Genomic DNA, 26285 nt, shown 5'->3' on the forward strand with positions numbered 1-26285 from the left:
TCACTAGTACTGATAACAAGTAAATGCGATCGTGGGTATAAATAGATTACAATAAATACCATCTCATTATAGTCAAACAAATTAAATATTGCATAAAAAACTTCAATAGATACATAATTAAATACAGTAAATATAAATTAATTTTTAAAAAAATACAAAAATTCATTTATGTATGTACAATTATAGCTAGTATCACTCAGATAAATTTTGTTATTTATATTTTAAAATGTTAATTTTCTAATATCTGAATATACTCTGGTAATTTAATAAAAAGCCTATTAAACAACTATTGAGTAGCTGTGGATGGTCTTTGTCAGGGGTTATATAACCATAAGAGAGGTAATGTGAAACGAATATGATTTGTTTGTATCGTAATGCTGTTAGTTGAGTTAGAATTAAAATAATTTTGTTGAATAAATATGTGAGAAATTAAGAATAATTTTTAGTAATACTAATATTTTTTTTTTTTGGATGATAACGTAATTTTTGTCTGCTACGATTCCATGACTTCTAGCTTTTAGGTATGCTTCTACGCCAATAAATTCGAAAATCTTATCTCTTAATTAAATTATAAGTAATGAGTGATAAACTAAACTTAAACCAACCTCCTCATCTGGCTAACCTTAATATTAGACACCCTATAGAGTTACAATTTGAGAAGTTCAAAAAGAAAGGTATAAAAAGCAAAGGATATCGAGCCACCGAAGAGGAGAAAGACTTCTGCGAATGGAAGATGAATGTAAATCGTCAACGTGATAGTTTTGCTGGCTATCTAGGACATACGGATCTTATAAATTATTTTTCACTTGCCGAAAATGAAACTAAAGCAAGAGTGAAGTTTATTCTGATGGAGAAAATGTTACAACCTTGTGGTCCACCTCCTAAAGTTCCACCTCCGTTGGATAAAAAAAGAAAAGTAAAATCATCCAAAACTGCTGAATCTGTTGATCAGAAGTGACCCTACAGTCTGGCAGAAAAAGTTTTTTTGAAGTGTTTTTGTAGATTTAAAAGAACTTTTCGAACTATACTTGTTTACGTATTTTGTCTTTATTTATACTTACTAGTTTAATTGACATTAAACCTTTTTAGTGTGTACTTCGCATCTTAATGCCTTTCTAAGTTATTGTAACAAAATAAATCTTAACCTGCAGGAATACGAAAAAAATAGAGTTTTTATAGAGTGAATGTAACGGCTAATTAAGTTATAGCCAAACACAACTCTATGAACATGTCTTCAGATGACAGTGACTGTGAGGAGCAGAAAGCAGCTTTGGCCGATGCTTTACAGTGTGACTTTGTCCAACAAGCATTTGACGGAAAATTTACTGGAGAAGCTAAAAGTAAGTTAATAGAACTTATAAGATTTCTAGCTGTTATAGATTTCTACTTACTTTTAGTTCTTGTGAAAGAGTTATTAAGTATTGCAATCCGTATCAAGCGCGAAATACAAATAATATCTGGCATGATCACTCATAGTCATACCACTTTTTCATCGTACTATTCTGTAGCTTCTATCAAATTTTCTTCCAATTTAAGTAGTTACTAACATTATTCAGATCGTAAATTAGACTGAAACGTAACCTCACAGAGAAGCCTATCTCGAGTCCCAAACCCTACCTGATTACTCTACTGTAACACTAGTTTCCCTAGAAAAATATATTTAAAAGTAGTTACTAATCTATCAGTTAAGAGAACGTAAAAAATATATCTAAAATGCTATTCCAATTTTTTAGGGGCGAACTTACCTGTAACGCTAGACGAAGATAATAAATCAAAATCAAACTTCGAAGGCATTATTGCGAAAATTCTGGCCGAGAGATTAGATGAGTAAGTATATTTTGATTTTTAATTCTGTCCTGCATTACATCTCTTCTTTTAATTATCTATATAACTGTTTTAATTTGTCAATCAGTCACTAAAGCATGTAATAGGGGGTTACTTTATTTGTTACTATTCCGAAGGATATTTCGGGACGAACAGTCCATTCTTAAAAGGGGGTTTCATTAATACCATGATAAATATTAACTAGAGGGAATATTCACATGACTTGATCAATTGTTTTCTGTTACAGAAAAATTAAAGAATCCAAGAAGGGTAAGAGATGTATAGGGAAGAGAAGGAAACAGTGTGGAGATGAAAAGCCTGGCATACAGATGATTAGCAAGGGTCGCATTGTGACAGGCGACGATTTACTGGCGATTGAAGACAAGAAGAAGAACGGTGAACTAAGTAGTGATCGAGTGAAGAGATCAAAGAAGACACCGGTGTTGGACAGTGAAGAACAGTATATACAAAGAGCCATAGAATCGGCTGTTACCCCAGAGTGGGTTTGTTCTGATGTGAACACTAGATTTTGGGCTAGGAAGTACCAATGGCGTCTTATAAAGATGAAAAAATTAAAATCTTTAAACGATAATGGTGCCATTCTGTGTAAAGTGTTAGAAGAAGATTCATAAACTATGGGTTAGAGTTACTGAATAAAGGTGACCAGAAACGTAAACCTCTAAAAGTAAATGCTTACATTTATTTTGTAAATTTACTTTCAATCTTTTAATTCCTGTAAATAAAATACTGTAAATATTGTGTTAATTTCTAACAAGTAGTGAAATATATCTCATTAAATATAAATGAGTTGTTATAAAAGTTAAAAGATTTGGCTCTTCTTGAAGTTTTTGTTTATTTTCTGTCAGCTGTTTGGAAAATCATTCTGGCCACTCTTTGATATTATTTGTACTAAATTATTATGTCTCAGAACTCTAGATCAGTTTTGACCTTGGAATTTTTATCGTGACCATTGACTATGAGATCATGTAAACCGTTTTCATGTAGAGTTCCCTACATCAGCTAAATTGTCTTCAAGTGATGTTACGGCCGAGGGTGCACATCTTAAGGGAGGTGACGGTAGTGATTCTTGGTAGTCAGCTGCTTAACATCCACTGTGTGGCAGATGTTTTGGTTGGAGAACACACCATCATTTCATCGCGACTTCTTTCTAGAGAATCTTCCCTTCAGACAGATTTTCCTTCAATAGCTTGTGGGATACTTCTTCTGGATTCGTCCTTGTTGTTATGTGCCTATTCTAAAGACGCCTTTATTAAATGGAGTATAATGTAGCCTATTCAACGATCCTTAAAACAAACTCCTTAGTTCCTCATTACACTAATTTCACCCTTCCAAGATAACCTTTCTTAGATCCTTCCAATATTTTTCCTAAAAAAGCAAGATTATGAAATCGTCCATTCTATACATGCAGCCTCGCTTTCAAGGCCTGCTACGTTAGCAGGTTATACTGAATGGAGAATAATTCAAGATATTAAATAAATAGGCACACCACGAAATTTATTAGGATATCCGGGAGCATGGGAAGTGGTAAAAAGGAGTTAGTGAGGCTCTTGGCTTGCCAGCCGAAAGTTGGTAGAGAGGTACAAAATGTAAAAAAAATGTGTATCTTGTCTAGACATCGACTTGACTTTTTATTCTTATAAATTTTCCTGTAGTTTTTAATAATTTCATGAACACTTGCATTTTTCCGACAACATAATCAAAAAAACATAAAATCTTTCACCATATATTCTGACATTTACCAACAAAAAAAACAAAAAATGAAATTGATAATAGGTGACATTAATTTAATATAAACCCAATCCACATTAATTTTCCTTTTTTTAAAAGAATGTATTGCACTTTTAGAAACAACCGAAAGCAAAATTAATAAAAAGACCTGACGAAGTTTATTAGAATGAAAACCAGTACTTTTTTTTTTAAAGGAAAAATTAAAAATGACATTCAGTTCAGAGATCGAGGACTCGCCATAATGTCTTCAGTCAATTACTTCCCAAAATAAAGTTTAGAGCACTTTCACACTTCAGAACAAGGACAGACTGGCCAATAGTCTGCTATAAATGCAGACTAAAAAGGAACAGAGAAAGATTTGCAGATTACTCAAAGAAGTACTGCGCATTAGGCCAGAAGGTAAATCATTTAAAGGTTTCTTGGAAATCACTGCCAGATATTCTAGGCTGAAAATTAATTTTAATTCTTTAATTTAAAAAAATCTATTTAGACAATGGCGGATGAACGCAGGCCTACCGATGGACTACCTGCAGATTCTGAGCAAACACATGCTTTGTGGCTGTATCAGTGCGAAACACTGGTTTGGCTCACAGATGCAGAAAATTTGAAGCCATTGACTTATTAGACTCCTAAATCGAATTAAGCGGGCAGAACTTTTAGTGGAGCTCCAGCTAAGATGGAAGACCCTCGGCCCTGTAGAAGCCCGGCAAACCTATTATGCAAACTTATTACCCACTGACAAGGTGTCATGATAACAGTTTTGGCCAGAGCAAGCTACCTCTATTTCAGGATTGTAATTACCTGTAACTTTCACAAACTTTTTGAACACAACTCTTCAGCAGCTTGGGCCCAAAGCTTGAAAGCACTGTGGTGAATGTCACATTAAATCCTTTATTTGGTCTCTGAATTTCTTTTTAATAAACATCGACCCAAAACTTTGTTTACTACAATAAAATAAAAATAAAACCCAAAAGAAACTTATAAACAAAAACTATGAGAAACTAATCTTAAAGTAATACTAAACAATGTTTTTTAAGCATAGTTTAGGAAAGGTTAGGCATGAACCAACAATTCATTAAATTTTCACTTTATCAGTATCACTTTTGAAATGATAAAAACCAACTTCTGTTTTTAGTTGTGTCTAACCTTGCCTTCGACAAAACATTCTCTCGTAATCTGGCAAAATTTTATTATTTATTTTACATATTATGTATGAAATATCACTTAAATGTGAGCATTTTTTATTTTATTTATTATAATTTTTTAAATATACATCGACTGTTCATTATCAGCCTGAAAAGGAAAAATAATTCAAGTCTTTCTTTCTGAAGAATAAGAAATATAATTTTGTTCGAAAGAATTGGGCTATCTGGGCTTTGTAAAGTCAAGTCGTAATTAAGTTTTGTTTTGTTTTTATTTTCATCAGTCGAACTTATAATACGAAACAAAACAAGGTATACAGGTACATGTCCTATATGTAAATAGATATATAAAACCCTTATAAAGGGATTTTTTAATTTTTTTAAAGGGAGGAAAAGTATTATATAAAAGAAAATTAAAAACAGTCCGTATTAAAAAAATAAAATAAAAACAATAAAAATAAAATTAATCTCTTTACACACCCTGAGTTCAGTCTAAAAAAAAAAGTAAGTTACCTTTCTGATTGACGTAGTTGTTCTAATTATTATTTATTATTTATGTTTAATTTGGAACAATAAAAATACTTAATATTGAGGAAGTGCTCGGCTAGAGAAACGTAGTGAATAATAGACTTGATTTAATTTTATTTTTTGGAAGGTGCGAATTTGTATGCTTATAAATGGGGGGAAAATGTTGTAACATCAGATGACTCATAATTTAATCAGCTGATCAGTTTTTTGTGTGTTTTTATATAAAAACTTTTTTTTTTTATTTATTTTTTTTTACTTTTATCTTTTTCTTTTTTCAAATTTCTTCTTTCGCTCAGTAACAAAATAAAAAGAAAAGAAAATTAAGAAGAGTATTTTTTTTATTTTTTACTTCAATCATCTCCTGCTGCTCTTTTTGCTTTTCGAGCACGTGGACTAGTTTTTGGAGATTTGTTCACTCGCGGTGATTTGTCTGAAAACAAATAAATAAAAAGTCAGTTTTTGTACAATATATTTCAAATTTAAGTAATTTTTGTTTTGTTTGGCTAAAAAAAAAAAAAAAAAAAACAGGATTACAATTAAATTGGAGTTTACCTTCTCTAAAAGATAAGGCAGATTTTATAGCTTGAAAATTGAATGCACTCCGTACTGATAATACTAACTTTCACTGAACATATTTACTTGTAATTCGGCCTGGGACGGATAGTGGTATAATGGTTATGAGCGTGGCTTTGTAAGCGGGTGGTCTCCAGTTCGAATCCTGCGTATAGCTACTTTTTGTTTGTTAGAAAAAAAAAAAAGGTTTATGATAAAATATGAGCTTCTGCCCCCGTCGCTGTCACTAAATTGGTAGTAGACGTGAAGCCCCGCCTGAAAAAATGGGCGATTACTTTACTTGGGCCTGCGGTAAATTAAAACACAAATAGAATATAAAATGACCCATCGGTGGTAATCTCTACTCGATAGGCAAGCCCAATGCCCAAAACTAAGGTCGACAATCTTCTCAGGATAACCAGAGAAGTGCCGTGTTTCTAGCGCCTTGGCCTCTTTTAACGTTCAGTATAATGAATCATGCTTCTACTGGGCCCTCTGCAATAGCAGAGGACATAGAACTGTGATCAAACCTTGGCCTACACCTGCAACAACCACTGACTATATCCCCAAGACACTGACTGGTCATCAAATAAACTGAGTCAGCAAGTCCGTGATGTGAGACGGAAACATAGTTGGAGGCAAATCATCCACACCAAACTGGTTAATTTCTCGGGTGATAGATGTCTGTCTAAAATCGGTCAGGAATACCCCCTGCGTGTTACGTTGGATAAAATTAGCTATTACACTATGACGGTATTTGGCCTGCGTCAGCTAACAGTAACTCTCTCCTAGTTAGATGATTATCTCGGTTTTACTGTTTTTTACAATACAAGAATAGAATAATAGAAACAGAAAACTATTATAATAACTTGGCATGCTTAATGAGATGCTTATACAGAGTGGAAACTTATCTTACTTTTAGAAAGAGGAAAGCACAAGTCAACTAATAAAATAAAATAAAGACGAGGCAAACATTGTGCATTAATAAATTCAAACTTGGCTATTCTGAACTACAATTACTGCTACGTGAAATAATGAATAAATTATGAAATATTCAAGGATTCAAATTTCTAGGAATCTTTACTCAAGATGTGATCTATGCAGCTTCTTTACTTTTAATTTTTCTACCAACTTAATTGTTTCAATAGGTTTCCTCAATTCTCGGCCCAGCATATTACATTTTCTTATCGAAACCAAACGAGAAAATTCCGACAATTCTAATTCTCGTCGTTATATTTGCTATAAACGAAGCTACATAACTCACATTCTAAGAATGGTTTTTGCGGCCACTATCTTTTAAGCATGCCGCTTATTATGCGCTTCTTTTGTAGTAGTTTCAGGATATCCGCGGTTACTTTGCTGTGAAACCAGTTTTGTAGCCAATTTTTGAACTAATTTCTTGGTATAGTTCTTACTTATCATTTCCTAATCTATACAGTGGAAGTCTAGAAGTGCAAAGGGAACGCCAATGTTCTCTATTCTTGGTGTCTTAAAAGTAAAGAGCTTTCTTCATTGTGTCTTCAAGTGTTTCTTCTCATCTTTCTTTAGTTCGAACGCTCACCGGAGGGATCGAGTCACGTTCATTCTATAGTCATAGCTGAACCACTTCTGGTCAAGCGACCACAGATAGTGGAATGGCGGTGGTCTGGGTGTCTCGCTTTGTCTTTCCCTCTTTAGTGCATTTCAGTGGCCTTTTCTTTCCTTCTTCCAGGGTTCACGATAAGAGTTGGAACAAATATAAAATCGACTTGAGACACACTTGTATCACAAAAGAGTTGCCGAAAGTCAGCAGTGATGGCAGCCGAACATCTCCAGAACTTTAGAGATCTAAACGTGGCAACGTAACACAAGTGTGTTCAGCTGCATTGCTAAATGGTTATTGGCAGCAGTTCCGTTGCGCATGCATTGAATTAACCCATCGGTAAACCCTAATACCACCAATATCCAATACTGCGGATTATGGCACCGCTTCTATAGCAGACTAAAAGAGTTCGACAGAATCTGTAGAGAACACAAACGACGTTGACTTATTTAGAATCTAGGTAACTTATGTACGATCTCTTACACAATAACTTGTTTACTAAGTACAGTAGACTTATGTGGGGCAGCCCTGATAAGTACAACTAAAGAAAAGGAATCTTTTTATCAATGAGGTAGGTCTTCATGCACAAAGAAAGTATTCTTTGAAGCAAACCAGTAAAATCTGAATGAAACAAACAACAAAGATAGACAATACTACTTGGTCTACAATAGTTGTGCAGCAAACTACTCAAATCTCACTTAATGTCAAAACTACTGGTGCTCAATTTAATAGAAACTCAATTTGGTCTAAATTTCATCACAAACTAAACAGTATTAAATCAAAAGTAAAATTGAAGTAAAAGTTAAAAACTAATAACTTGATTGGATGTATCTTGTTAATTAAAAATAGATTTTGTTTTATAAATGTTTTTTCCCGATTCTATTTCGGGAACTTTAATTAAAATGTCATAAAGTTTGTTAATTGCGCCCGTCAAAGTGTAAACTTCAATGGATCGGGCTGTGCGATATGCTCTAAGTCAGATACTTTGATTTCATTGTTTTGGCTAGCCCGAATCCCTTCTACCATAAGCTCCATCAACTACTGCTCACCAAAATCTATATATCGTAAGGTAATGTCAGAAAACATCTTTTCTAGAGACTGGGGCCTCTATAGACAACGGTATCATTGATGAACCTTCTCTTTCGGAGGTAATTTCCTAAAAATCCTCTCAGATTCTCTTTATTTGGGGAATCATTCTTTAGATGTCTAGAGAGACAGGTATATTGACCCCTGGGAATGTTTCTACCAGTCTACCTGCTCTCCTCTCCTCTCTCTTCCTACGACTTCCTTACAGTGCCTGGTCCTCATCATTTATGGAACCCACCCATAAAAAAATCTGGGGAGTAGTAAGTCGGGGTGTATTAGTATCAGAGGATGGTGACCCTAACTTCCGTTCTGCGCTATTCTGGGTCCATCGTGTAGAGTCTGGGTAGTTCTACCCTCCATAGAATCATGCTCCATATTTCATTTAGGGGTACCTAAGTGCAGAATACCAGTTTCTTTTCCTTGCTCCAGAATATGTCCTCACCCAATAATCGAATGCTACGTTCGAAGCTCAAAAAATTTGCCTAGCGAAGGTGAATATCCCCCTCTTCGGTGTGGGGCAAAAAAAACCTGTTCTATAATAAAGCTTAAAAATGCAATCAGCTGATTTAAGGCATGATTTCGCATGATATAATTACGTAGTATCATACTGCTGCAACTCAGCGATAAACAAAAAGTAAATATTTAACACAGATAACGGACTATTTCCAGCTTATCTCGCTAAACTCTTTTATCTTCTACCCTCATTAATTGAAAATAATCCTTAAAAACAAAATTATAAAAATAATTTGGGGTTTGAAACTCTCACGACTATCTCTTATTTCAATTCTTTTTAAATTTTCTTTCAATTAGCTAATTTTGACAAAAACTGTAGGCTTACTACAGATCATAGCAACAGAGGAGCTTTTAAAAGGAGTTTTCGGTGGAATGCTTAAAATCAGGATTTCAGCAACTAATTTAATATAAATGATGCGCAGCCACCGTGATTTTTCTAAAATAGTGCATTAGAGGCATGTACCTTATAACCAGGAAAAACCCAAAAATGAATTTTCCATTGAGATTTGTTTAAATAAAAGTGATAGATCGTACATTCACTATGCAAAGATAAAAGAAAATCTTTGAAAGTGACCGAATCCTTAAATAAACTCTTTGAAAGTGACCGAATCCTTCAATAAACCTTCAACAAAGTTGGTTTATTTTCCCACACTGGCGACAAACCGTTCAAAACACAAGAATTTTTATGGTGGTACCAACTAATACCAGTTTAACGATATCAATGAAACCTACAGAACGACTACTTTAAAAAGCCGTATTAAGAAAACTATTTGAGAGATTAAGCTGGGATACTGATGTACATTTATTGTTACATGTAACAAAATAAATGTATTGGAATCGATGGAAGTTCCTAAAGGAATGTGTGAGTTTTCTTTAGGCCCTAGATTGGTCCTCACTGGACACACATACAAACCTGAAAGCATTTTGTAAAAACCATTTTTTTTTAAAGACTTATTCGACCTCAATACAAAGTATTTCGAGGGAAAACTTAATTAAGTCGAAAACTGAACAAGATACTCTCTCTTACGTAACATATTTCATTTCTCCAATAGGAAGAGACATCTAGATATTATCTAAAATACATCCAAACATGTTTCAATTAAAAAAAAAAAAAAAAAAACAAATTAAAATAAAACAAAACAAAATTCAAGGTGCAAAAAAACACTTTTCGACATTTTCAATCTTTAGTCGTCCTGTTGCTACTTTCCCCCCATCCTTCTTTCTTTTCAGAAAAACAACAAATGTTTTACCTCGCCCTTCCGATGCTTACGTCTTTTCTGTTTGGAGTGCTTGGAACCATGTTGGCCATTTTCTGTAAAAAACTGGTTATCAGCAAAAAGGAAGGAAACTTAATGTGTCACAAGTTTTGGTAGAAATTAATATTTTAGGAAACATATGTGTGTAGGGTAAGTAGGAGGGATGAAAAATTTGATTCAAAGATAAAATTTGTTTTGAATAATCAGGTAATTTTATCTTTAGCTTCATTAAAGAAATTCTTATGACCTTAGAAAGACTTCAAACATTCAAGAGTAATGGCAGCTAATAAAGAAATAAACAGGGCACTTACTAAGGCTTTGTAGCGTCTCTTTTGGTAGCCACTCGTAGTCTACATCGTTTTTATCGCCAGCTGTACCGGTTTCCACCTTGTGCCTAGAATGCGATCCACTACTCGCATTACTGCTGGTCACTCTGCGTTTACCCACGGACACTAGTAACTGTTGTCCAACCACCAATAATAGAACCACACAGGCGCCCAAAAAGACATACAAGAAAAAGGTCTCACCATCCAGTCCTTCGTCCAATTCTGTAATATTTACTGTCTCGTTGTAAACACCTTCGTAAAATTGGTTGCCACTCTGTGAAGGGAAAATAATAGTATTAAATTAATAAACCATACATTAAAATTAATTTCAAGTTTTGGGCAACCCGTATTTCGAACTAGTGAGAAGTTTCACCAGTATTGCTAAGAGGAATAAGAAATGTTGAGCATTGCCATGCCAAAATAGAGTGCGACGAGAGAGTGGACAAGCTAACTGTGGGGGGGGGGGGGATGAAAACCGTTCTGTAATCCCGAACAAGGGTTGCCATTAAAGGCAACTATGTTTCATAAAAATCAAGAAGAAAAGGATGAGGGAATTAGAAGGACACGAACGGGTTCCTTCAAGCTACAAAAGAACTGAGCTAGCAGACGCGAAGTCTCTTCTATCCCTGAAAAGGAATGGTCACTTTTCGTTCACCAACAAGCCTGCTAACTTTTTCCAACTATTAGGCTTAACAGATGGTAGCAGTTCATTCCAGTTGATAAGAGATATTAATTTTTTGAAGTTTTGGATATTTTTTTAAAAAAAAACTATTATCCCCAAAGTTTCGGGGTCTTGGGAAGGGGGCGCCAGCCTCAATGAAGTAAATAAATATATTGCACAATTCGTTTTGGGGAAGTTAGGGAATAAAACGTACTAAGGAGATCATGTAGGTGGGGGGTTTCTTTTCCGACCAGGAAACCAGAAAGCTCGGTAAGGTTTTAACAACTCTCCGACGGAAAGCCAGAAGATAAAGTAAGTGGTTGACAATGCGGAGTTTTCCATCACTCTCCAGTGGAACCCAAACGACGCTATACGAGCTTAAATTGCAACAGATTATAACCGAATGTTTATGGATTACCTGGGAACAAAATATCCCTTTTATAGGGAATTAAAATTTAAAAGACACAACACAATCGTCTTCTCATAGAAACTGAAACATATTCCAACTTACTAGATCTCTATATCTTAGATTTACGGACAGTCCAAACGGTCTGCCGGCAAAAGCTTCCGCTGGTATGAAAGAGTATAAGAGTGTTGCTTCCTGTTTGGGTTTTACATGACGTTCATACGCTAACGTCGAGAAATTCTGTATGTAGAAATTGAAATCCATTGGATAACGAAATGAGGCATCCAAGGTTTCAAGTACAAAATCCTGTGTTCCCTTATTCTTGAATCCAACCAAAAATTCAACTAAAACTCCACCAGGTAGATCTGAAAAATAAATTCTCGTTAAACTTGGTGTTATTACTCAAGTCCAAAAGGTGGCTAATAATTCAACCAATTTACACCACTGGTAGAAAGAACATGAAATATTTTATTAGATTTTGATTTTTTGTTTTTCTAATTTTGTAACTGATTAACTAAAATTAAACCAAATGTAATTATTTTCGACATTTTGAAATAACTTTCAGTACATTTTTAAGGATTCATCAAGTGCAACTTTTACATATTTTTAAAGTTTAAAGTGTAAAAAAGCGTTAAAAAATAAAAAACAGGAAAACATTTGCACGTTGCTAAGAGTTATATTAAGAAATATTTCTGTTCTATTAACGTCCAACTGTCTAACTGCCGAACCACCAACAATTATCAGGTTTTAAAGAATAACTCTAGAATGAAATTTCGCATCAGTTTATTATCTACAAAATGTCAATTTCCGGTGGCTCCTCATCTACTATCGGCCTCCAGAAAGTTTTATTTCATTAAAACACCACTTCCATCAGCTGGTCAGCAGTGAGGACTCTCACGCTGCAGACTTTATTTATTTTTATTTTATTAAATATAAAAGTGAATAAGAAATTCGTTAAATGCTAATTACACAATAATAATTGGTCTTGTCCTGAAGACTTCTCTAAAGTGGTTAGAGCGGTGCCGAAGGAGTAATTGTGACACCAATGTCACTAAACGTGGCACCAATCATTAGGAAATGCTGCAGAGGAGTCAGAGGGTATTGCGAACAACTCCATCTTGTGGAAAAAAAGGCATTTCAACAGAAATGCCCATTTCGAAGACTCAGAAACATGCTGCAACGTGACTGACCGCCCAATAAATGGAAAATGACTTGATTAGCCAGCCATTTAAGACATGGATGGCTAACAAGTTGCTGTGATTGCAGAAAACTCAAATCTGCGCCTGACAATTTGGTACTTTATTTTCCTGTCTAAAACGGGACTCAGTATTTTATTAGTTTCCGGTTCTCTTGGAGAGAAATGGTTAGTGAAGATATGATGGAATAGGGTTGGTCGGAGGAGAGAGCGAATGCATTCGATTAGGGGATACGGAAAAGAATGGGAAAGATATAGTTTGATGAGGAGTCATTCTGAGAAACTCCTTATTTAAAAAATTAAATAGTAATTCAACTTCCATTAATTACTAAAAAGCAAAAAAAGGCCCTTCGTAGTGAAATTGATCCATTTTACTTATGGAACAGACACCTTCGTTTCGAACTCCAGACGATTGCCACCATTCTCACGGGATTAAGAAAATAAAATTAAAACAACTAACAAGCAAACGAAAATTCCTAAGAATAATTTATTAACAAATTTTCGAAAAGAACGCATTACTTTCACTATATGGTAACTTTTAGATAATAACAATGTGAAAACGCTCCGATAGCAGTAATTTTTAGATTATGTAAACAAAACTAGCGATCTAGTTTGGAACTAGCTTTAATTTTTCTGAAACCTTGAAAACTAGGTCAACGTTTGACTAATGCTTTTAGACAAGTTTGTAGGTTTGTAGAAGCGCAATTTAAAAAAGGAAAATTTAATTTTTTATAGTATGTTATCAATTTGCTTAAATTCCAAACTTTAAATACGGTCATTCTTAAAGCGACCATACTTTTTTTTTTAATTTTTCAAGGCTTAATGTTATTTAAAAACAGTTTTCAAGGTATGTTAAACATTAATGTGAATGTACAACGTAAAACTGCCTTTAAAAAAAAAAATATAAAAAAAATAATAGAAGTTTGGATAATTGTTTCCATCTAGACATAAATGGTAGTTTCTTACAACTTTAATGTTATTGAATGGAATAATAAGTAAAATTCACCTAGAGTAGTTCCAGCTAGTTGGGCTGGTTTTGTAAATAATATCGTTGTGTCTGCATCGGGTGAACCTCCCGGTTTTTCTTGCGATTCCTCTTCTTCGACTGCATCTTCCCCGGTCACAGCTGTCTCTTCTCCTTCAACATCCACCATTTCATCGTCCACATCATCTTCTTCTGCTCCTGCTGCCATCGTCACTAATTGTACCGAAAAGAAAATAATGTTGATTATTTAATAACACACTTAATTCTGTTTTGCAATATCCCAATAGATTAAGTAATATTACTTTTCACTTAAAAGAATATTATCTGAATTAATAAAAATGAAAAAAATAAAAAATTAATCTCACCTTTATTTTGCATTAATACTAAAGCCGGTATGGCTAATAGGAACAGTAAGAAATACTTCATAATTAAAATTTTAAAATGAATAATAAAGATTTACACTGTACACTGTTCACATAACACTACCGAAAGTGATCTAACTCTTCTACTAAAAATTCACCACCTTAGCAAAATAGACTGTCTTGTTGTTACTTTACGTGGCCAACCTGGCCAAACTTAACGCACACATGGCAGGAAACGTTTTGAAGGATAGCCTAAAGGAAAGTTTTATTTTTCTCAATTATTAATTTTTTATATTCAATATAAAAAAAATTAGAACATTTTTTCTAATAAATAGCCTTATGAAAGATTTTATATATTTATTTTTTAATAATTTTTGTATTTAATACTGAGACAGACACAAAAGTAAGGTTAACACTCAAGGTTATCGTACGGTTATCTTTTTCACTCACGTTCACAGATATTTTGATTGTGTGCAAACTGCACTTGTGGCGGTCTGTCTAGGTTAATTTAAAAAATGGTTTTTGCTTGTCAAAGAGATAGCTTTTTGAAAGAGGTAATTTAATGAGTAATAATTTTTCAAGTATTTTTTTCTGGCGACTTCAAAACTCTCTGACTTCATAAGCAATGATCCGTCATATTTTTGAACTATGATAACCATTAGCTTGTTTTTTCTTGAGAAAAAATAATTATTTTACTTTTCAGTTCACTTCATTAGTGGTGTCTTGCAATCCGGCCGAATATAAAACCAATATTAATGGAAAGAAACAAAAAGTTAATTGTTTTGAGGTCATTTTAAAAGATACAATTCTGTTTCCAGAAGGAGGTGGTCAGGTAAGAAGCTAATAATTTTACGCTCTGAAGATTATAGGAATAATTTCATTAATTTCCTTATGGATGATGTCTTATAGTATTAGTTAATCATTTAAACATACAACGTCATTTATTGCTGTTGTTGAGAGCAAGTCTCCACCAAATATTTCTGAAGGAATCTTGTCTAATTGATAAATAGTATTGTGACTGTTCACCTCGTAGAAATCTTTCAACAAAGAGAAGGTCGACATCACTAGAATTTTGACAAATTTGCATAATGCTAAGCCACAAAATGTATGTCGGTCTGAATTAGTAATTTAATTGGGTATATCTTTTATTTCAGCCATGTGACTATGGTCTGTTGAACGACATTCCCGTTATCCAGGTACTTCGACGAGGTTCAGAAGCTGTCCACTATGTTGAAAAACCGATTAATGAAGGTGAACAAGTTCTGCAGAAGGTTGATTGGGAAAGGCGATTGGATCATATGCAACAACATTCGGGTTCGTTTTTTAACATTCATAAATTATCAGTTACGAAAAAGAAATCTTTTTTAAACCTGGGACGAATCCAGACCGGCAGGAAATCCGTGTTTAGGGATGAATCTTCTCAGAGTGTCCGGAGGCAGCAAGCCAGCCTTTCACATCAAATGAAATTTGCGGCAATCTGATCAGTACTGGTTATGAAAACATATATTTTCTATATCATTGATTGTTTAAACTGATATTAACTTTATGTAAAATCAATTAGCGTGCATCTGATTTTTGGCGCAATTAAAAGCGAGTATCAATATTTTATTGTCAATATCTTATCACTTAGATCAGAGTAGAGCGGTAGAATGACGTGCGAATTGTGTTCCGTAGGACAACATCTTATAACTGCCCTAGCTGACAGTGAATTTGGATATTCCACCACTTCGTGGTGGTTAGGCGAAGAAATATCTTTTATTGAACTTGGTGAGATTTGGTTTTGTTATGTAGTCTGCTTTTTTTCCCAACAATTTGTTGTAATTAATAATTTCTTATTTTTCTTACCCATTTTATATTCAAGACACTCCAAAAATGACTGTAGAAGAGCTAAACACTCTAGAAGAGATTGTGAATGAAAAAATACGTCAAGCTTTATCTGTCTCGGTTAAAGTGTACGAAGAAGGAGATCCCGAACTGACTGAGGTATGTTTATCTTATTGCTACAGCTGTACAGCTACTGTGTTAGTTTCAGCCAGAACAGCTGAAATGTATTGTCTGTCTAGTCTAGAACTCGAGGTTTACCCAAAGATCATAAAGGAAGTGTACGAGTAATAACTATCGAAAATATTGAGTCAAATATGTGCTGTGGAACGCATGTTTCAAATTTAGCTCAGTTGCAGGTAATTTGTTTAATTAATTATTTCTTAATCTTAGTTTTTCATTTAGAATTTGAATGTTTCAATTAATCTACAGGATGATTTAGTTTAGGTTTTTACTTAAGTATCTTGGGAACTTTGTATTTATAAATTTATTAAGCAGCCTTCATCTTGGGGCTTTAAGGATGACTTAACTTTCCTCCAACACCACTGATTACGTGTGCCTTCACTCAGAATTCTTTTTGTAAAGGAAAGGCAATTCTATGTTTTGCCTTTGTACAAGAACTCTTCCTTTGATTTCTCCGAGACGTCCCGATTGAGATCATTTTTGTGAAAATTGATCCAGTTATTTGGGTAAATAGATATTATTGACCGATCATTTAAGTTCCTTAATCGTTTGTAGGCTTTTCTTCGGACATTGGAACTCATTATTAATCACTGAGGAAAAAATCAAGTGGAAAATCCAAGGGGTGGCCTGAGAAGGATGGAATCCCAAATGAGGAAAATTGAGTTAGTACTCCGTACTAATTCGAAAAATCGAACAATTTTCGTATGTTCTTCTAATAAAATTGTTACCAAAACGGTTCAACGAACAATTACCGCAAATAGATGTGCTACTATTAGCTGTCAGAGGCGCAGTTCGCTGGTGGAGATGTCAAAAAACCAGAGATATTTCTATTAAATGATGCATTACTTTGGAGTGGTCAATTGGGCCATACTTGAAGTGGAATGCGTTCCCAAAAACGATGATAAAAGGAACTTTGAATCCAAATTAGATATAACCCCCTAGCACTTAGATGCCCAGCATTTCTTGTATAAATAAACTCAGGACGATTAATTGGCGATAGTTCATTAGGAAGATCAAGACGCTTTTCTGTTTGTTGGACTAAAGGGTAGAACAGTGATTCCACAATGAATGCTGCGTCAACCAACGAAAGGTTGGCCTTATTTAATGTCTAGTTTAGATAACACCATATAAAAATACAAACATCTATTCAATTAGATGATGTTCTACTTTATTCGTAAATTAAAAGTACGATTAACGATTTTTCTTCAAGCAAGGATTTCAACTAAATTGTATTAATTTTTTTTGTTGATAAATACATTTTTATTAGAAATAAGTTTAGCTGATATAAGTATAGCTTATGGATATTAAGCTCAAGGTAACTTTTTGATATCGCATGATATAAACCCAACCTTAAAGGTACAGAATCAAAAAGCAAAACAAGACCTACTAATTGATGTACATGTTAATTTTTCAGGTGGTGAAATTAATGGGCTTCGAAAAGGGTAAAAAAAATAAAATAAATATGAACTTCTTAGTTGGAAATCGAGTTTTGAACAAAATTGAAAAATTGTATAAAAATGAATTAAGTTTAAATTTATTACTCAGGTTAGATTTAACTTATTTATTTATATATTTATTAAAATATTAGAAGAATAAATCATGGGTATTCGCCAAACATTACAGGAATGGCCCTGATATGCATCAAGAGCTGATAGAAAAGTTACAGAAAACAGTCAAAATATCGAATAAGGTAAAAATGTTCAGTATTCAATAAAAATCATTCTATAATCGGAATTATATTCAACATACATATATCTTGATGTTTCAGAAAGCCGATCTGATGATGAAGGATTTAGTCACACTTCAAGTGAAATCTCTTAAATCGATGGCACCTTATCCAAAAGTGTACACTGTTCATAGGTAAATCTGATTTGCCCCCTCCCAAGTAGAATTGGTTCCTATCTTTTCTGTATGTCACTTCTATCATTATTTAGGAGATTGCCCTTTAAATTATAATGTAAAATCTATGTTTTGTCCAGGCCAGATGCAGAGATCGATTACATAAATATGTTCATCAAGGAATTAAATGATCCGGTAAAATATTTCGATTAATTCTATCAATTATAAAAATATATATTTACAAACGTTTATAGCGACAGTTACTAAATTTCTTTCATTCGTCGTTCCGCAACTCAATAAAATTTCCCAGTTGCCATGAATTATAATTCTCACCCATATTTCTGAAACATACATGTTCTTCCAATTCACTTCCTGAATTTGGTTGTCAGTACATCTAAACTTTTAGTAAGAGTTTAAATTTAAATAAGTGACCGGTATTTATAACAGCCCAACTGATTATGAAAAGTCTATTATGTTTCTATAATGTTTGTAATTTGATTTTACTCTTTTTACAGAATATATTGATATTGTTCACTGTTGGTGAAAAAGACGGGCATATGGTACTTATGGGTCCCGAAGATAAAGTTGCTGAGTTTGGTCCTAAGTTAGTATTATTTTACATAAAGTTGAAATTCACGACAAGTGTAATCTGTAATCGGTCCCTGCAAAAGTAAGTCGGATAAAACACTAGATCCATGTTATGATTAATTTTAAAAACATCTTTATTCACAGATTGGCAGAAATATTGGAGGGTAAAGGAAACGGAAAAGGTAATAGATATCAAGCTAAAGTGAAAAACTTGAAAAATGTAAATAAAGCAGAACTGTTAATTAAAGAGGCTGCTTTATAAAAAAAAGTTCTAGAATTTTTAAAAAATTAAGTACGAAATTTCCTATTATTGTAAAGTCAAAACTTCACACGTATTTTATTTATTTCAATGTTTTAATTATTAAAATAAAAAGGAAATATTCAAGTCAAAAAATGTTTTATTGTTATAAATCCATACTGTTACATTCAAAAAAAGTTGTTAAAACAAAAAATGGGCATCTTGAAAGTAAAAATGTTTTCTTCTTTGAACTGGACTGAGGCGTCTTTTCTGAAACAAAAAAGTTGCAATTATGTACCCATTTAATATAATAAAATAGAAATATTTGTGTAAGATTTCATAGGGCTGATCTAGTGGGATAAACTGGGTCACAATTTTGAGTTGATCGTGAAGTCTGTTATCTTTTAAGCATTGAATGAACTTAGTTCTGAGATTAAAATAGTCATTTACATTAATTACATTCACCATTATCTTACTCGCAGTAAGTTTGGACGTGCTGCGAAATTATCAGAGCCTGCAATTGCTCAGATTGAAATCTTGTGCATTCGGACAATGAAAAATATGGCGCAACCATCTATTCCATATGATACAAAGAAGAAAAAGGAGACCGTGAATAAGGAAAGTGACAAAATCACTAAGGATATGTCCATAGCAATTTCGTTTCTCTTGTTAGGATGTTGATCGATAGTAAAGTAAACGCAGAAAGGACCAATCATGTCACAAAAATGTGACGCTTCAGGAGAGAGATTTGTGTAATAAGTAAAACCGAAAAAAAAAAATTCGAATGTCAAAAAAAAAAAGAAATCTGTTCAGTAAAGTGGACTGCCGGATGGGGAATTTGATCGATAAGTTTCTTAGAGTGGTACTCAGAGAAAATAGAAATATTGAGCTCCCTGCGGTGTAACGTTTTGTAAATGAAGTTTTCAAATCACACATGTTTGAAACACTCCGAAACGAGTGGATCGCTGTTTGTCACAAGAAATCTAAACCAACTGCTTCACAAAACAGAAAGGTGAAGCAATTAGAAAAATGATTTTATCAAATATTAGGGTACGTTAATTACTAGTAAAAGATACCATGTTACTTATACTTATGGTAAATCCATGTTAATATAATCCAGTAAATGATCAAATACTAAAGATTAAATAATAAGACTAAGAATTGAATTTTATATCTACCAATGAATTACAATTTTTTCGATATTACTGAAAAGTGAACTCACCATTAAGCTACCTTAATCTTCTCGCTTCCCTTTCAGATTCCAATAATGTAAGAATATCACCTTCCCTTACAGGTCCTTTGACATTCCTAATAATCTGCCTATTTTGTTCTCCAATAAATTCTACTTTTACTTGAGTACACTGACCCTGGGATCCAGTTCTCCCTAAGATCTTCATAACACGGGCTAATACTACTGGCTTTTCCATTTCTGTCACGGAAACACAAGATAAAGAAATCAACTAATAATGCACGTGTTATTATATGCTTTATTTAGCTATCAGGTTAAAATGGCTGACTTAGCATAGCATACAGCAAAGCCACCTAGAGAAAAGAAACCTTCCAGTAAGAAAAAACATTAATTTGTAATTACAGAAAGTAATATCATTTTATAAGTTTATTAAATTTTCTTTTAATTTTTAAACCAATTTTATAATGTTATTTTTTAAGGATTTATAGAGAGGCTATTGGCGAACTATTTGTATTATTATTATTATTATTATTATTAATGCTTATATTGTAATAAATTTTTGTTTTATTTTTTTATTAAAGTTGGTCTAACATTTGTTTTGTGATTATTTATTAATATGTAATCATATAACCAGCTGACTTATATAATCGTAGTATAGAATGAGTAATGAGTAGGCTTGGCAGAGTGTTCAGAGTGGTGGATAGGTTATGAGTGTACGCGTTACAACTGTGTCACAGTCCAATCTTTAAGAGAAAAGGTAACGAGTTGAAAAATAATCTTTTAAGTGTTCGCAAAACAAGAAGAAAAGTTAACATCGGATGAATTTTCAAAAAGTGAAATGTCCTAGGAAGATATTATGTATTGTCTACAATGGTTGATACCAGTACTATTAATACCAAAACCAGTAAATCCAACATTATTACAAACGCATGTAATGTTCATGGTATTATATTTGACTGGTTTCTTTATAGAAAGGCGACCTTGTACAATATGCAGTTTAGTATTCCTATCGGCTGTGTTTTTAATATGTTATTCTGGATTGGGTAGTTGTATATTTTGGAGTAATAACTGCGATAATGTACGCTGTGATGATAGTTGAAATTTTTGTTTGGAAAAAACAAAACAAAAATTACTTTTAAAAGAAGAATTAAAATGGAGTTTATGAAGACGTGCAAGATCAACAAAAAAAAAGCAATATTATGAAATGTTTTAATTTTTTGCTTTGAGGAGAAATGAAACTGTATTCAATTGATGCCAAAGCATGTACATAAAAAAAAATAAACGTTTTCTGTTCTTTTATTTTCTTTTATGTAAATTAGTGTAAATAAGGGTGAGTGTGTGAAAAAGTTTAAAAAAGAAATTAAATATTCCATGTGACTTAAACAAGGTTTTGTATTTATAAGAAAATTGACATCCTTTTTTTTCACTTTATACACGTAGTATTGTTTTCTCGATTTTTCCGAGTGTGAGTAATAATTGTTATCGCTAGAAATGATTTACCATTTAAGAGAAACAATACTTTTTCTTTAAAGGCAAACAAAAGTTAAAATTAATTTCATGATGAACGGAAATATATTGTAATGTCATTAAAATATTAATTTAAAACTATTACTTTATTTTTATTTAATCCTTATGTATTTATTACAATTTCTTTCTTTATGAAATTCGTAAGTATTTTAAATAGGTTTTTTCCATTACATTTTTGATATCTATATAAATAAAATCCTAAATATAACTACGCTTTAAAGATAGGATAAATTTGTATCTCAATTCACTAGAAGTTTTTTTTATGCATTTTATAAGAGTTTCGGGAAAAGATAGAAAGATATATTTCTGTTTAAAAACTTGGAACTCAATATTATTGACTATTGCGTCATTTTTAACTTAGTTTTGTTATTTATTTAATTAATTATTAATAGGTTTTGATTCACGTCGATTTATTGTTATTCTTAAGTAGGTTATTGTGTTAATAAATAATTTTAAAGCGTAATGGAACGGTATGAGTCATGTTTTTGTTAGGAAATAAAGTATGTATTTGACCAGGTTATACTTTGAAATGATATTTATTTTATTTTTCAAAATTTATTATTTCTAAACTTACTGTATTCGATTTGAAATTTTCACCGGAAATTCAGGTTTTGAAGAAAACAAACATTTGTAATTATGGGAAGCCCTAAGTTTTTTTTTATAGTGAAAATGTTCTATAATAAGGATAAATTTTCATTTTGGTAGAATTCTACGTGACAAGAAAATTTAATTGCTTCAGTTTTGGTAGGAGTTCAAACCGGACTTTTAAATAAATAAATATAACCACAATTTAAAATTAGAGGGTAAATAATACGTTAAAAATATCTTGCCGGCTTAATCATATTTATAGCATGTTTATTAAAATAATCTAACCTTCATATTACTTCGTATCTGTTACATAATTATATTCATTAACTAGTATTCAGTTGGTACACATTTTGTAATTCTACAACAAATTGAACTTTATAAACTTGAACTTCTTACTCTCTCCTACCTTTCGAAAGTAGGTTGTATAGTGATCGCCCTGAATTTCTGGATTTTTCCCTCTGCATTCATCTTCCGATTGAAAAAGGTGTGAACATGTTGATTTAAAACAAACTTGTAGCATTTTCCCAGGTAAATTCGATTAATCGCACTTCTAACAGAGAATGGGTGCAATTTTGTTATATTAATGTACTGTTTGTACTCACTATCAGCTTAATAATGATGCAGACTGAACGAGTTGCTGAAATACACAGTTTCGGCGGAGTTGGGTGCATTAGGATTAATGCACTCATCTCATTCTGATCACAAATTCTGAAAAATTATTTTACAATTATTTATTTTAAAAAGGTAGGGGACAGTTGCTGATGTACTTCTAGGGAGCAATGCACGATCTAGAGTGTTCCTGTGCAGATGGGATTTAAAAATGCTTTAATAACTGTTCCGTGGTTTGATTCGGACATCCCCTTTCAACATGAACCATCGCTCAAAGCATTTTCACAATGTTACCTCCAGTGTGGAATCTGTGGAAATCAAATATGTTACCAACACTGCGAGAAAATCTCGATAGCGGGCTTTGTTGAATTTCTCTTCGGCCTTGTTCGGAAGTATACTCACACTTGCCGTTTTTGTCTGGAATTCTCTTCATGAAAATTGATTTGAGAGGCGCTCTGCGATTTCTCTTGTCCAGAATCCTTTAATTGGGTCGTCAGTTTTAACATAAATAGAAAATATTTTGCATTTCAATATGTTATCTTGAAAAATTGCTTTGGGTAGCATTGGACATCAGAATTAACATTATTGTGCTTGGCCCAATTGAATAATTACGTAATTTCCAAAGTAATGTAGAATTTTTGTTTCTTGCAAAATTTACTTATGGTAACCTCGCTTTGTATTTTCTTTAAGGAAATCACCTAAAACCGCGAGTATAACCTCAGTATATTTATAAAACTGCACACAAATATAATAAATTATATCTTCTATAACTTCTTAGTAAGTTTAGATCCTTGGATTTAATAAAAATTTAATAATTTGTTGCAGAATTTATGAATTTGATTTCGCTCCGGAAATACACGTTTTGAAGCCTTCTAAATCGAAAACAAGTTGTATAAAACTGGGCGGTGGTAACTTTTGGGGTCGAAAGTTCAAGTTTAATATTTCTTTTTAACTGTTACAAAAGGGTCTGATTCTGATGGTAAGCTTTTGGACATCAATATAAAGATAATCAGTGCGTCCAAACTTAGTATTTTACAAATTTTTCGAAAACGGCTCTGAACGAACTTTTTTAAATTTGGTACTACGAATGCGTTCGTATAACTTTGGAGGATGAAACTAGAGATCGCTGTCTACTTTGATTTTCAGATGAAAAGACTAAAAAAGAAAGCATTAGGTATTTCATAATGGAAGAATTTAGAAATAACTTAACGAGAGAGCTAAATGAATGTTTCCCATCACTTAAGATTATATAATCGCCCCAGCAGGTTTCTTGTTGACGAAACAATCTTCAACGCATTCCAACGACGAAATAGGAACTAAGTGGACAATCGTATAAATTCGAAAAATGGAGAACTTGTTCTTCTCTAACTGCAATTTGGTGTAATTACATTTTTTTTAAACATGAAATTTTTAGTATTATTAGTAGACTTCGATATTATACTAGTCTACTAAATAACAAGCTAACGAAGGAAGCGTGACGAAACAGCTCCCCTAGATCCTCATGAAAATCAATATCTCCCGGGAAAGCGTTAGATAAGCCATTCACAGTAATGTCCAAGTTCAAATTAAACCCTTTGATGACTGCCTAGAAAATTACAGAAACTCTGAAACCGATATTAATAGTCGAAGTGCCGGTGGGTTTAATATTCTTTCAATTCGGAAATTTCGTTTAAACATTGTTTACTCCTAAATACTATGTTCGGAAACGGCATTTTAACGGAGAGCTCAACTTCACACTTCACCCTAAGTTCTTAGTTTAATCTGGAACATATTACCAGAAGAACATGACATTTATATCAGCAGATTTTTGAATATGGAATAATTTTACAGAGAATGCCTTGCCGATAGTTTGCCTTGTGCTGCCGTGCAGTGACACGCCATAGAACTAATGTCTGATAAAGTAGTTTTGGCCTCTGCCGTTTATAAAATATTATAAAATGTAATAAAATATATGTTTATAAAATTAAATATGCAGAAGGAAGAATGATGCCAATTGCATTCGTTAGAAAACTGGACAGATCACAAACCAACTTTAGAATTATAATGTAAAAATATATTTTCAATAAGCCCTGGAGATGACCTAGTTCCCCTAGGTAGAAAGCTCGGAAAAATAATAAACTAATGAATAGAATTGGCATTATTCTTCTCTTCCTTCTTGATTATTGGACTTTGATTATTGGAAGTTTGAATACTTTCAGTTATAAGAAGCTTTCCGCTTAAGTTTATTTTTTGCTTGAAGTTCTAAACTTACTAAATTAAAGTCAAACCAAAAATACAAGTTCTTCAACATTCTGTAGCTCATTCTAAAGTGGAATAGTGCAAAAAAAGCTATTCTTAATACTTCCAAAGGAACTTCATTTCTCAATAGGTTAACTATCTGAGAACTGAGATAGCCCATTACTCAATCAATATGATTCTTCCACGAGAGGCGATTGTCTAATGTAACTCCTATAAACAGGGCTGTGTCACCAGGGATACTGAATGTTATCTTTGTCTTTCTTTTATTTAGTTTCAGTTTATTATCCTTCAACCACTCATTTAAACATAAAATATTTGTAAGAGCGTTCTCTGTTACCGGGATCCCATCCTTTTCGCGATAATTAAATGCTTTATACTGAAGTCTAAACCACCTGCTACTCAGAAGTGCCTTAATAAGCATTTCGCTAGGGCTATGCTGAAGATGAAAGTTGTAGATCAAGAGGTGTGCAAAGTGCGGGCCAAGTTTTCAGGAAATCGCTGAAAATGTGGTTAGGTCTGCAGAGCTAATTTTCCAGAAAATGTAATTACGCCAATCTGGGATAAGAGGAAGTCGTCAGAGGGTCCACAACATGCGTAAGATAAAAGAACTGTTTCCTCATAAAGGTAAACAGATTAGACTAAGATTACAATATTAAAATTAAACGATAAATAAACATTTTAGACCATCTATTGAATCAGGTGCTAACAAGATGGAGAGCGACTGCCATGTAACCAGATAATCATATGTTCTGCTAGGGGAGGGTGGAAGCTGAACCCGATCATTATATCTGAATGTAGGACTTGGCTGAGGGGAGCAAACTTAGACACCTCACGCGATCTTACAGTAGTCAGAGAGCCGCCACAATGGAGCACTATAATTTCTGGGTTAGTTGCCCTGAAAAATTAACTGTGAGGTGATAATAATTAACAATTATCAACGGCTTGTTTTCTCTTTCAGAACTCAAAATTCTTTTGTGAACACTCGTATAACTTTTCTAATCACAATTCGATTAATTACATTTTCTAGAAAATCAGCATTTATAGCGTTGACATTTGACTTCAATAAAACAGACGTAATATGGAGTAAATTGTACAACAGGATGTTGAAGAAAGCATTACATCACAGCTTTCCCAGAACCACATTAAAAAATATTTCCTGTCAATAGGTAAAAAGCCAAAAGTGATAGGCCTAATTTAGTCCATGACTGCCTTTAATGATGCTTAAAACTCATGAAATCCTGGTTAAAAACTTCCATAAATATGAAAGCGTTAGAACCATACAATATTCTGGGACATCG

General features: G+C 33.0%; 5 protein-coding genes and 1 long non-coding RNA gene across 8 annotated transcripts in view; 3 read left to right on the forward strand and 3 right to left on the reverse strand.

The window, feature by feature from the left end:
* Positions 1–310: 310 nt before the first annotated feature.
* LOC141446298 (uncharacterized) lies at positions 311–2650 on the forward strand. The gene is made up of 3 exons (XM_074112847.1): positions 311–1340; positions 1734–1827; positions 2072–2650. The coding sequence occupies exons 1-3, from the start codon at positions 1223–1225 to the stop codon at positions 2454–2456; spliced, it is 597 nt and encodes a 198-aa protein (XP_073968948.1). The 5' UTR covers positions 311–1222; the 3' UTR covers positions 2457–2650.
* A 795-nt stretch (positions 2651–3445) lies between these two features.
* Positions 3446–14408, reverse strand: l(1)G0320 (signal sequence receptor subunit 1 l(1)G0320). Of its 2 annotated transcripts, XM_074112846.1 has the most exons (6): positions 14171–14408; positions 13827–14018; positions 11731–11990; positions 10544–10832; positions 10227–10288; positions 3446–5673 (listed from the first exon to the last, which is right to left on the reverse strand). In XM_074112846.1, exons 1-6 carry the CDS (start codon positions 14229–14231, stop codon positions 5656–5658), a joined length of 882 nt encoding a protein of 293 aa, XP_073968947.1. In that variant the 5' UTR covers positions 14232–14408; the 3' UTR covers positions 3446–5655. The 2 variants fall into 2 exon arrangements, with proteins under 2 accessions (XP_073968947.1, XP_073968946.1); XM_074112845.1 differs by lacking the exon at positions 10227–10288 and having other exon boundaries at positions 14171–14405.
* A 160-nt stretch (positions 14409–14568) lies between these two features.
* LOC141446295 (alanyl-tRNA editing protein Aarsd1) lies at positions 14569–18992 on the forward strand. Of its 2 annotated transcripts, XM_074112843.1 has the most exons (12): positions 14569–14721; positions 14871–14999; positions 15322–15481; positions 15842–15934; positions 16029–16150; positions 16231–16347; positions 17586–17716; positions 17795–17861; positions 17940–18031; positions 18151–18205; positions 18526–18614; positions 18743–18992. In XM_074112843.1, exons 1-12 carry the CDS (start codon positions 14683–14685, stop codon positions 18858–18860), a joined length of 1212 nt encoding a protein of 403 aa, XP_073968944.1. In that variant the 5' UTR covers positions 14569–14682; the 3' UTR covers positions 18861–18992. The 2 variants fall into 2 exon arrangements, with proteins under 2 accessions (XP_073968944.1, XP_073968945.1); XM_074112844.1 differs by lacking the exons at positions 18151–18205; positions 18526–18614.
* Positions 18979–20372, reverse strand: RpS28b (Ribosomal protein S28b). Its single transcript, XM_074112849.1, has 2 exons — positions 20059–20372; positions 18979–19106 (listed from the first exon to the last, which is right to left on the reverse strand). Exon 1 carries the CDS (start codon positions 20261–20263, stop codon positions 20066–20068), a length of 198 nt encoding a protein of 65 aa, XP_073968950.1. The 5' UTR covers positions 20264–20372; the 3' UTR covers positions 18979–19106; positions 20059–20065.
* Positions 20373–20675: 303 nt separating this feature from the next.
* Positions 20676–21633, forward strand: bc10 (BLCAP apoptosis inducing factor bc10). The gene has a single exon (XM_074112848.1). It carries the CDS (start codon positions 20882–20884, stop codon positions 21122–21124), a length of 243 nt encoding a protein of 80 aa, XP_073968949.1. The 5' UTR covers positions 20676–20881; the 3' UTR covers positions 21125–21633.
* A 797-nt stretch (positions 21634–22430) lies between these two features.
* Positions 22431–26285, reverse strand: part of LOC141446302 (uncharacterized) — a 32521-nt gene continuing 28666 nt past the window's right edge. Inside the window, exon 3 of the long non-coding RNA XR_012453620.1 lies at positions 22431–23447. This is a non-coding gene — a long non-coding RNA (uncharacterized lncRNA). The remainder of the gene's footprint in view (positions 23448–26285) is intronic.

The sequence above is a fragment of the Rhodnius prolixus genome, unplaced genomic scaffold (genome assembly GCF_049639745.1).
Source record: "Rhodnius prolixus isolate KJV_2025 unplaced genomic scaffold, Rpr scaffold_1, whole genome shotgun sequence".
In the NCBI taxonomy this organism is placed as follows: Eukaryota; Metazoa; Arthropoda; class Insecta; order Hemiptera; family Reduviidae; genus Rhodnius; species Rhodnius prolixus.